The 11,794-nt window shown below is 46.8% G+C and overlaps 1 protein-coding gene and 1 non-coding gene across 2 annotated transcripts in view; one reads left to right on the forward strand and one right to left on the reverse strand.

Annotated features, from left to right (window-relative positions):
- Positions 1-11,794, reverse strand: part of LOC147241955 (uncharacterized) — a 184,751-nt gene that overhangs the window by 171,217 nt on the left and 1,740 nt on the right. The window contains exons 6-7 of the mRNA XM_086192369.1: positions 11,384-11,555; positions 10,917-11,017 (exon numbers count right to left, since the gene is read on the reverse strand). Coding sequence (XP_086048495.1) covers positions 10,917-11,017; positions 11,384-11,555 — 273 coding nt within the window. The remainder of the gene's footprint in view (positions 1-10,916; positions 11,018-11,383; positions 11,556-11,794) is intronic.
- trnaa-ugc (transfer RNA alanine (anticodon UGC)) lies at positions 1,733-1,804 on the forward strand. The gene has a single exon. It is a non-coding gene; the product is annotated as a tRNA-Ala (tRNA).

An 11,794-nucleotide genomic window follows, 5' to 3' on the forward strand; every position in this document is an offset into this window, starting at 1 on the left:
GTAGCTCTGAACCATTGATAGCTATGCTGCTACAGGCTTAGACTGCTGGGGGACACATTAGGTTACATGGAGCCCTTCCCTCCTCTCCTCTCCCCCTCTCTCCTCCTCTCCTCCCTGCACATTTTTGAAACTGTCATTACCACTACTTGTTTCACTTTGTAGTTTGGCCTTGGTGTCTCGCAGTCTCTCTGTGTTTCCACAGATGCACCAGAGCCCCAACCGCCGCCTGCATCGCCCCCCCCCCCCCTTATTCCCTACTGTCACACCGGCCTGCACTCCCCTCCCATAAACCAGTCTACCATCCAGTCCCCCATCAAGCTGGCTTGCTCTCCCTGCCTCCCCTTCCAGAAGCTTCCTTCTTCAACTGTTATTAACATTTCCATGTTTCCCACATTTTGTATTGTAAACTCTTTTCTTGTCTGTAACAACATCTACTGCACGTCTGTCCGTCCTGGTGAGGGATCCTCCTCTGTTGCTCACCCTGAGGTTTCTCAGATTTTTCCCTGTTAAAAGGGTTTTCTATGGAGTTTTTCCTCAGTCGATGTGAGGGTCTAAGGACACAGGATGTTGTTATGATGCCATGTGAAGCCCTTTGAGACAAACTGGTGGTGAAAACGGGCTCTACAAATAAACTTGCCTTGCCTTGCCTTGCCTTGTTACTGATATGTGAATGAACACAGGCTCAGTTCACAGCTCTGATGAAACCACTGACTTTGAACTACACAGTGAAGGAGTTGGTCATCAAGGTTGATGGCAGCTTATTAAGTTCTATCTTTGATCAAATAATAGAAATGTAAATGAATTCAGCATTGATTGCATTTCCCTCCTTTCTTTTGGTGCCCTCAGACTTTCTGAGAACTGGAGGAGGAACTGCTCTCTGTTCTGTGTTTGTTCTGCTCAGTGGAGGAAGGAACCAAGGACCGGAGCTCTAAGTTTTCAAATTTTTTTGTCTGCCAGAAGTGAGCTGTCTTCTGTCTCAGGGGACACAGTCGGGTGGACCGGGGCGGATGAGGACCTGCTGCTTCCTTGAATGACACACTGGCTTGGGCCACAGTGGATGAGGGTCCTGAGTTCCTCAGTGAAACAGTCTGGTGAATGTTTGTGGAGGACTGCTGTGTGTTGTCTCAATGATGAAAAGCAGCACAAACATAGGAACATCATGAATGTTTTCCAGCAGTCAACACTGTACAACTATTCTAGTACTCTGAGGACCTGCTACTTTCTACAGTCGTCTCTACTGTATACTTGTACTACCAGTTGTTATGAGCATCTGTGGATTTCTAAATATTCCAGCTCTCAGTTTGCAACTGTATAGTGATGAAGGGTCAGTTTAGAGCTGTCAATCAATTTCAATAATTGATATTAGCATCTGTAGATTATTTTAGGAACACAAATACTTTTACTTCATTCTGAGGATGAGCAGACGTTCAATATAATTTTAATTTCTTGGTCAAAGACTCCTACAAGTCAGAGAGGATCTGGGCTGGATTGTGAAGCTTCTGAGAGGGAAACATTCACTCTGGACTGGACTGAGAATGGAGCAGCCTCAGCTTCCTGGAGCCTGACTTGCCTCTGTGGTCTAAGGCTGTGTGGGCTGACATCACAGTGAAACTACTGAGATCACAGAGCCTTTGAGATGACAGACTGAGTTCCTTTTTTTCCCTAAAATGAGGAAAAAGTGTTGTGTCTGTATTTGTGTTTCCTGCATCAGTTCAAAAGTGACTGTACCAGAGGGGATGTAGCTCAGTGGTAGAGCGCATGCTTTGCAAGTATGAGGCCCCGGGTTCAATCCCTGGCATCTCCAGCTGGTCCTTTGGAGCCTTCATCTTATCAGCTAAATTGATCCCTAAATGTGACAACAGTTGATAACAAACTACCAGAAGAGAAACCAGTCTGTTGCATATCAAAGTATTTGGAGCTGGGTCAGTGTGACTGTAAACCTTCATAGTCAGCCTGAAGGAGCTGGTTTTATCTTTGATTGGGCAATCCCACACACAGCTGCTCTCAGTTGCCAAATGTGTGTGTCCTCACTCCTCTATCCTCCTGCTGCCTTCAGAATACAGACACAATTCAACTTGGTAAGTTTGGTGCATAGAAGTGCTCCTGAAAAGATGTGTGTCAGCCCACAGCTGACTGTTCTTACCTGGAACCTCAGGATGAATCTGATGTTGACTTTTGGACAAATCACCTGTTCATCAGTTCAATCATCACTTCCATCCATTTTCTACTGCTTATCTTATTATAGAAAGGAGTCTGTCTGCTGTGTGACTGAGGCAGTTAATGTGAGCTGCTGCATGTCTCAGCTGTGTGTGTGTGTGTGTGGGGGGGGGGCTGTGTGTGTGACTGGTCGGCTGCTAAGGATTATTGATGAGATCAATCATGATTGGCTCAGAGATCACAGCACAGCAGTAACCAGATGGAGACTTTTTGATTTTATTTTGGAGGGGGGGCAATTTCTAAGTCAGACACATCGTCACAATTTGAAGTTTTTCCCAGTAAAAAATAAACAAAACAAATCCAAAACATTATTTGACTTTTGATGTCTAAATTGTGTGGAAATTGTAAGTCCAACAAGCAGGAGGCCGTTTGTGCTTGGAAACTGTGGAGCACATCACCAATAACTCCTGGTTAATTTACAGTTGTTTTCTACAAAAAGTTTTAAAAATGAACTAAATGCTAAATCCCTAGTAGTCATCATTGTTTTCATATATTTTCTGTCTGTGATGCCCTTTAGACGGTTCTTTTCCTCTGAATTCATGAGGAGAGCTGCAGTGACAGAGACAGGTATGGTACAACAGAGTACTACAGAAATACTGCATTTGTTATAAAAGAGTACTTCTTCATTTATGAACTGAATAGATTTAAAGGTTTAAGCTTCAAGGAAAATGGCTCAGCCATCCAGCAACACTTCCACTCAACCTCCTGACCTCTCCTTCATCTGTTTAATGCAACGATTCACTGTCATTATTCTGATGTAGTCAACAACTGTCAGGATCCCAGTCTTTTTCCATGATGTTCCCGTTCCCTCCTTCCCTTTTGTGGGCGTCTTTGTCTTTTTCCTAGCTAATATATAACAATACTGAAAGAGTGTCATGCAGATTTAGACCACAGGTGCAGTTTTATCAATCAAGACCTGTTGAATCAATGGAGAGTCAGATGACCTGTGACAGAGATGCATTAACAACTTCTGTCCAGAAGATGGCATCAGAGAACCATTCATCCATCCATTTTCTTCCACTTGTTCCTGATGAGGGTCCTGGGGGGGTGGAGTCTATCCCAGTGGCTTTCGAGCGAGAGGCAGGGTTCACCCTGGACAGGTCACCAGTCCATCACAGGGCCAACACATAGAGACACACAACCATTCACACTCACAGTCAGATGCATTTGTGGCCCCAAGATATCCTGCAACACACAGAGCAAGCCATTGTTCAGGTTTTCAAACTTACACTTTCGCCATACAATCTTGGATGGGCAGCTTACATCTTCAGCCCTGCAGCAACAGAGCCACAATGTGGTCTGCACATGTCATGTCCCCAAGAGTGTCTTCATTGTTGTCTTTGTCATTGTTGCAGCTTCCATATCCCTGCCCAGTATGTATGTCTGAAGCACATACATACGCGACCCAGGCCTCACCCTCTGCCTCTTCACCCACTGCACATAACTGCAGACAGCGAGACCACAAACAGTCAAGGCCTGGCCGTCCCGTCAATTGAACTGGACGCACCTCAAGAGAGCAACCCTTACGATCTCCTTTTGCCAAGGGGGGAGTCGTACAGGTCCCGCGGGGTCACCCCGGAGTGAGCGCCAAAACCCACGACTGCCCCATCCATGCTTCGCACCGAGGAGTGCCCCTCGCACATCCTACGCCCCTCGATGGTGGCGGCCGTTTCTGGGAAGAGACGAGCGTAGGAGGCGAGGGCGTCCTTGTTTCCGGCCAGGAGCGACTCGCTGTCCCTCTCCTGCAGGTGAGCAACCAGAAGGCTGCTGGCGTAGCCCACGTCGTTGCTCAGGAGCCACTTGAACGTCTGCCCCTGGTATTTGCCAAACTGGAGCTCGCTCTCACTGAGCACCAGCTGGAAGCAACCAGGGTCACCTCCGGCCTGGAGCACACAGGTCTTCGCCTCCTCCCTCACCAGGTCGGGCTTCTTGACCTGCGTGACCTTGGCTTTCCCAGCTTGGGCCAGCCATCTCGCTGCAGGCATTGGAGCCAGGGTGAGCTCGCTGGACGTAGCTCCGTGAAATCGGAATACGGGTTTGTAATCCATTGTGCAAAGAGTCACGCAAAACACCCTCTTTTAGCATGACGCCTGTAATCAAACGCACGCACGCGGGCGCGCGCACACACACGCACAAGCACAAACTACAGAAAATGCACTCTTTGCCACACAGCGCCTGCCTCATTCATTCCTTCAAGTATAATGAGCAATGTATATTCATCAACAGATTAAAAAAATATAGCGGAACTTTTGGCGTCCATGGCGGCGGAAAACGCCGTACTTCCGTCCCTAAGACACACAAACGGGAGCTACACGTTCGGACAGGACACCGACATAAATATGTGGTGTTTATTGCTTCAAGTAGGACGTTTGCATGGAACCGATATCAAGTCTCATATTTTCCATTCATTCATTCATTCATTCATTCAAACGGACAGTACAAAGTCCGCTCGCAGAAGCCGCAAAGCTCCAAACAGTCTCAAGAAATAACAACACCAAGTAGTTCCTCATTCGGTGTGAAAAAGTGCAAACAGTCGCAAGAAATATCAAGGATAAGACACCCACAAAGTCCGTCATTCGGCGTGGTAAAGTTTTTGTGAAGTTTCTGGTCTTTGTAGAGCGAGGAAGAGCGCAGCGAGGTTTACCTGTCGGAGTCACAGAAGAACAGTGACGGAAAACGCCGAGCGCACCAGGAAAAAGGTAGCCGGATGCCGTCGACCAATCAAATCATCTGCTGGTTAAAGCGAGCCGCCGATTGGCTGGCTGCTAAATTGGACTCTTCGTTGGACTGGAGTGCCGAAGAACGCGATCCCAAGCCAACCCGTTCTTCTCGTGTGGCGGGATCGGCCGACGGGCCGCCGGGGAGCCGGGGTCGGGGCGCCCCTCCGGGGAAGGACGGCGCCGACGCCGCCCGGATCGGCCGCCCAAGCCCCGAGAACTGGCGAGCCGGGGGACAATTTGGAACGCAACGGCCCGGGAGGCCTCCCTATTGGCCGCTCGCCCCGGAAAGAGCGGGGCCAATGGGAGCGCCGTTATTGAAATTAGCCACGCGCCGGCTCGGGGAGGGCTCGGCTCGTCTCGTGGTTCGCGGCGGTGACCGAGGGAGGCGCAGTTTGTCGCTTTCCTTCCACCGTTGAAGATGAGATATTTTATTTTAATTCTTAATTCTTCGACTGATGTTGATATTCGTTGTATTTATTAATATTATCATTATTTATAAGTGCTGAAGAAACACTTTTTGCTGAAACACTTTTTATGTTTGCTTCTTTACTCATCTATCTATCTATCTATCTATCTATCTATCTATCTATCTACATGGATTTATGTTGTAAATGTTTGTGTTGTAAAGAAATACAAACCAACTGTCACAGCAAGCAAGACAAAAAAACAACAACAACAACAACAGGGTTTTGCCAACACCAATATGTTTTATTTCAAAATAATAAAAGGATGGAAGCGCAGCCAGTGCCTCAAATGTTCTCTGTCCGGCCGGCTCTTTTCCTCGCCAGCCAGAGGTCAGGGTGCAGTCCCTCTGACAGGGCACAGAATTTTTCAGTGGTTCTGCCAGTGCCGCCGAAGGAACTGTGCCCGTAGTCTTTCCTCAGCGACAGACCACAGAGCTGGCAGATGTGAGTCTTGTGGGGCTTGTGGGTGTTTCGGGCGGGGGCTCCCCCCCCCCTCCTCCTCCTTCCTGACGCGCCAGGAGGTGGTTCTGGGGACGGACGGCGCGCTTCTCTCCCACTCTTGCTGTAGCCACTGCTCAGCAGTCCTCTGCCCCCCGTCTGCCATGGGGCAGAAGAAGCGCCCCCGGTAGAAGGCGTGGTCAGAGTTGAAGTGCTGCGGTTGCCCGCAGATGCAGCAGGGGTTCCCTGGAGCCATGTCCGGGTCGGTCGTGGCGAGGAGCTCCCTGTCCTTCTCCTCCTTCTTCTTCCTTCTGTACAGGGTCACCCTGCTGGGGAGCCTGACAGACGGGGAGGGGAGGAGGGTGGAGAGGCGGAGGGTTGCGTGCGGGAGGGTGCCGGGGCAAGCTCCGGCGGCGGCTGGCTGGATGCGGAGGAGGAGACGGTGGCGGTGGCGGCTGAAGGTTGCATCCGTCGCCGCTTGCCGCTCTTGGGCAGCTGCCCCCTGCTGCCGCTTGCGGCGTCTCCTTCCTCTCCTGTCCCTGGCTGGCTCTGTGTGTCAGAGGAGGTGAACCCTGCAAAAAACACACATGTATGAATAATATTCCACGCGGACTGACACGCGCAGCAGGCCGTGGACACACACCTGGATCACAGTCCTCCTCCTCCTGCTCCTCCAGGTGTTTGGCCTTAAAGAGACGCTTCCCAGGCTCCATCGCGAAGGCTAATGAAGAGAGCAGAGGTGGTTGAGGCTGTTTTTAAAAGACTTTACTCTGGGCTCGTCTACCTGCTCACCTTTGACCAATCATCGGCCTCCCTCCTGTGGATCCTCGCACGACAGAAAATGCACTCTATGTCACACACAGCGCCTGCCTCATTCATTCGTTCATTCATTCAAGTATAATGAGCAATGTATATTCATCAACAGATTAAAAAAAAAATATATATATATATATATATATAAATAATTAAATATAGCGGAACTGTTGGCGTCCATGGCGGCGGAAAACGCCGTACTTCCGTCCACGTTAAGACACACAAACGGGAGCTACACGTTTGGACACGACACCGACATAAATATGTGGTGTTTATTGCTTCAAGAAGGACGTTTGCATGGAACCGATAACAAGTCTCATTTTTTTTTCCATTCCTGCGTTTGTGCAAACGTACAGCGCGAAGTCCGCTCGCAGAAGCCGCAAAGCTCCAAACAGTCTCAAGAAATAACAACGCCAAGTAGTTCCTCATTCGGTGTGAAAAAGTGCAAACAGTCGCAAGAAATATCAAGGAGAAGACACCACAAAGTCCGTCATTCGGCGTGGTAAAGTTTTTGTGAAGTTTCTGGTCTTTGTAGGGCAAGGAAGAGCGCAGCGAGGCTTACCTGTCGGAGTCGCAGAAGAACAGTGACGGAAAACGCCGAGCGCACCAGGAAAAAGGTAGCCGGATGCCGTTGACCAATCAAATCATCTGCTGGCTAAAGCGAGCCGCCGATTGGCTGGCTGCTAAATTGGACTCTTCGTTGGACTGGAGTGCTGAAGAACGCGATCCCGGAGGCGCATAAGCCAGGGATTGATCACCCCGGTCAGGTTGCCTTGGCTGAGGGGGTCTGATGTTGAAAGACCTGAAACCCCCAATGATCCCAGGATACAACATCAATGATGATGTGTCCTTGCGTATCCGCAAGATGTATCTTTGAACAGTAGTTCTGCTGATCACTCTGTGCTCTCCTCTCATGTGGCGCACGCAGCGAGCTCGCATGAGTGGTATGAAGACGCCACGCCATTCTTTTTTTGTGTATTTAGTTTACTCAGATTAGTGTTTATTTATTGCAGGAGCCGCGGTGTAAGATTGCTGGGAGGTACAGTGGATATCGCAAGGCCCTAAAGAAACACTGCTGCTTTGCCACGATCGGATTCTGCCTGTGTTTTGCCTTGCCACCGTGGTCCACGCTTGGCTGAAGTTCACGCCAGCCACGTGGTGTCTCACACCTACACCTGTCATCTGTTGCTGTGGGTTCTGGCTGGTGCAGTCCAATTCCCATAATTTATATGTGTGGTTAAAGGTGGTTAGTTTTCATTTGTCTGTTTGATTAACTTATCTTTTGTCATATTTCATTCAGTGAGGACTTTTTTTTGATAAATTAACTCATTTATTTTCTTCATTTCAGTTATCTTGTGTTCAATCAGTGAATTACCATTTTCTTTTTTGTTATTGGGTTGTTTGATTTCAGTATTGCTTCCTTTGAGTGGCTTGATTTGATTAGTTTCATTCTGTTTTGTGGGTATTTTGTGATTGATTAGTCAATTACTTTATCATTTCATTCCAGTTATTTTGCGTAGTCTATATCTACTTTGTTTGACCATATCTTGTAGGCCATATTGTTTTGGGTAGTGTTAAAAATTATTTTGATTTCATTTATATATCCTGAGTTCAATTAGTAATTTAAGTAATTTTGTTTGGGATCTTCCCATCAATATAGTTTGGTTTTCTCCTTATTTCCCCAGGAGCTGAAGGCCCCAAAGGTGGTGGAACGGGTGTCGCAGGTGGTGGGATCCCCTTTCCCGTGTCCTGTGTTGTTCACCCCCCCGTTTGGTTTGTGCACTTAAATAACACTTGTGAGTGTGTGTATGAACTGCATTTTCTGTGTGATAGTGCCACGTGTGTATGGGGTGACCTTTTTTTTGGGCTCCCAAATTGCCCTCGCGGCCCAGTCCACCCTGGTAGCCTCAGCTCTGAGCGGCTTCCCTATTTCCCCTCACCTTGCCCAGTGTCTTGTATGGAGTTTTAAACGTGATCTAAATTTGAAAGTATTATAACAAATAAAACTTTTTTTTTTGTACCTGAACCACGTCTCCTGCTTTCAGGGTTAACGAACCGGAGTGCCTTAACTCTGATATTATAGTATTTAAATTCCCTGGGTGAAACTCCCAGGGTGGCGTTGTCTTGTTTAATTTTTTTTTACTGTGATTTGCCTTTGACTAGTACCCCCCGCTCGCCACAACATGTTTTTGTTTGTTTAAAAAAAATGAAACTTTGAGCCTTATGGTTGGATGTATCAAATTGAAACTCACATATGGAAATTGATATTTGAGAAAAAAATGTTAGTTTGTTCAGAAGGACCATTAAAGGCTCCAATTTCTGAGAATTGGAATTTTCTGTCAATTATTTCATAGTTCAGGCTTTACAGGGCTAATTATCTGATGATGTGCTTATTGTACCTGCCCTAGTGGGTGTATCTTGTTTCGTGCTTTACACGTTTTCACTAGCAGGAATCATTAACATAATGTAATGTGTAGCTGCTTTGAAGTAGACTCTTGGTGCATGTTTATGTCATTCCTGGACAGTCTGGAAAAGCTGCCAGTCGACGCAAGAGCTTCAGTGTTTGCAGGGTACATTTAGCTCAAGGGAGAGAAATGCAAAGACACAAGACAAAATCCTCAGCATGAACATTTCTTTGTATTCGCAGAAGGTATTCCAGAGACAATCCAAGGACAGTGCAGGATTAAGTCAATATACAAATGAGACAACAATGATTCTTTTCATCATGATTAACAATCCACCGTTCTACTTAGCAAACAGCACCTCAACATTAATCAGCAGAAAATGCCCCTGAGATTAAAAAAATAACTATTTCTCTGGAAACATGTTTTTAAGACATTCATCAGTTTTCATATCACAAGTCACAGGTCCAGCAGATGAGTGTTCTGAAGTTAATCCAACTTGGACTGAAATCCCAACAAGGTCTACTGCTATTTCCAAATCCCACTAAGGCACAAGATTTCCTGCAGGCTAATTGTGGGTTATAATCCCGTTAACGTTCCCGCTAATGTCCCAAATCACATCACAATCTTCGTCAAAACAATCACAACTTATTTTGAAAACTGTGCAGCTTTATTCTAATTATGAATTCTACAGAATTTTAACTTAAATGTTAGATTTCACTTGGATTCAAAGTTCCATGCTATTCCCAGAACCCCAAACATGCTGTTTACCTTAATGCCCTTATGAATAGGTTTGATTACTGTAGATCATAGGAAGAGGAAACATAAGTAATAGCAATGAAGTCCCCGAGGATCTGAATTTATGATTTCTCTTGGAGTCTTGGTGTCTTCATGGAGCTGGTGGCAGCAGCACTCATGGGGCACTGGCATCCAAAGCGGACTTTGTAGTCATAACACCTTATTCCCGGCTGTTGATTGTCATGCCAACAGACCAGCCCCTCAGTTGGACTGAAGCTGGAAAAGTGTTTAAGCTAGTTAGTCATTGGTGCACTCGTCTTCTCTGAAACGCACACACCTTGCAGTGTTTTCTGATTTCTGTTTCACTAAGAAATAGTGAAAATTTGAAAAAAATTCCCTGAATGTAAGCCACCTCAGTTCCATTAACATCCTGGACTTTCCTTCCTCCCTAACATCAACTTGGGCTCCATGAATCCTGTAGTTACCGTGCACCACACTCACTTTGCCGGATGGGTTCACCAGATAGTCCTTAGCCACTGAATCAGACTCAGCACTGTTGTTAGATGGTTTTGCCTTCCATGCTGACAAGCAACTCATGATCACTTTAGATGTTTGTCAGACCTGGACGTAGTTAAATGTTTACGTCTTCTCTCCCATTGGCCCTTCAAAGAGTTGGCCTTCTTCTGATCAGATGGTGTATTTTATTCTATCAGGTTCCTAAGAGTTGAAACTTACCATGATGAAAGGCATTGATTAGCTGAGGGCGACTACAGGTCTGTGATTAGATATACAGTGCTGATGACGCTGAAGTCAGTACTGTTTTCCAACAAGTCAACTTACTGTTTGAAGCTCTGGTTTGTCCGTCCAGCTGGGGTTCCGTCAACAGTCATGGCTTCGATTTCCTGAGGGCTGTCACAGATTTCTCCAGGATACTTGTCCTGCAGCACACTCAAACGCTCCCTGTCCCCTCGTCCATCAGGATCATCTGAGTCGTACCAGTTGGTCCAGCACACTAGACAGAAACCAAACAAGAGGATGGAACCTAACTTCGTCTACTACTAATTAAACACAAATTATTTAGTGATGCTTCAAAGGATTCATGTACTCACAATTCCCTTCTCTGCAGCAGAAGTTGCGTGGGCACTGGAAGCGAACTTTATAATCACTGCAGCGTCCCGGCTTCTGGTCAGAGTTTCTACAGATGAATCCAGTGGTTGTGTCAGACCTGCAGAAGGAACCAAAGTTCAGTCAGGACGGTTGATGGACTGACAACTCTGCTGTCTGAGGGGTTTGGCCTGATGTTTTTAGGGTAATAACCAGCTGTTTTATCTTCCACCAAAATAGTCCGAACTGTGACATGAAGCGGTCAGTAAGGACCTGTGATTTAGTGCGCTGTCTCGCTGCTGCTGTCTGCTAGGATACGGCTGTGACCCATTTGCTTTAGCAGCTCACTGCTTATGCATGAGGTCGTGCTGGTGATACCCAGCAGGGGTACAATAACAAAGACTCAGAAACATAAGTGATGCATTTGCATACTTTCTGAGGTAAAGTGGTCAGAAAAGCATCAATTCACAGTGCATTCAGTACTCACGTGTCAATCGTGTCCCCTGTTGTATCAACGCTGGCCCCAGATGTAGTTTGGACCTCAATCTGAAGGGGAGTCTCACAGATTTTCCCAGGATATTCTTGATGGAGAAATGCAAGAGTCTCAAAGTCTCCCCGTCTATTTGGGTTGTCTCGATCAAACCATTTAGTCCAGCATTCTGGGAGGGGGGAGAAGTAGAAATACAAGTTTGAGATCAGCCGAAGATTACATGGCATAGGAGATGCTGAGGGCACGAGCTACGCCTGGCCTGTGGGCCACATCCAGCTCTTCGGGTGTCCTCCGTATGTCTGAGTTTGATTTCAGTCTGCCTGCAAACACTTTTAGTGTCATGTTTGTGTGGAGGGAGATGAAGCAGTAATTGGGGATGTCGAAATGAAAGGGGGCCGTCGTTCTGAA

Source organism: Aulostomus chinensis, chromosome 21 (genome assembly GCF_037954235.1).
Source record: "Aulostomus chinensis isolate RoL2024-O1b breed Wild chromosome 21, RoL_Achi_v1.0, whole genome shotgun sequence".
Classification (NCBI taxonomy): domain Eukaryota; kingdom Metazoa; phylum Chordata; class Actinopteri; order Syngnathiformes; family Aulostomidae; genus Aulostomus; species Aulostomus chinensis.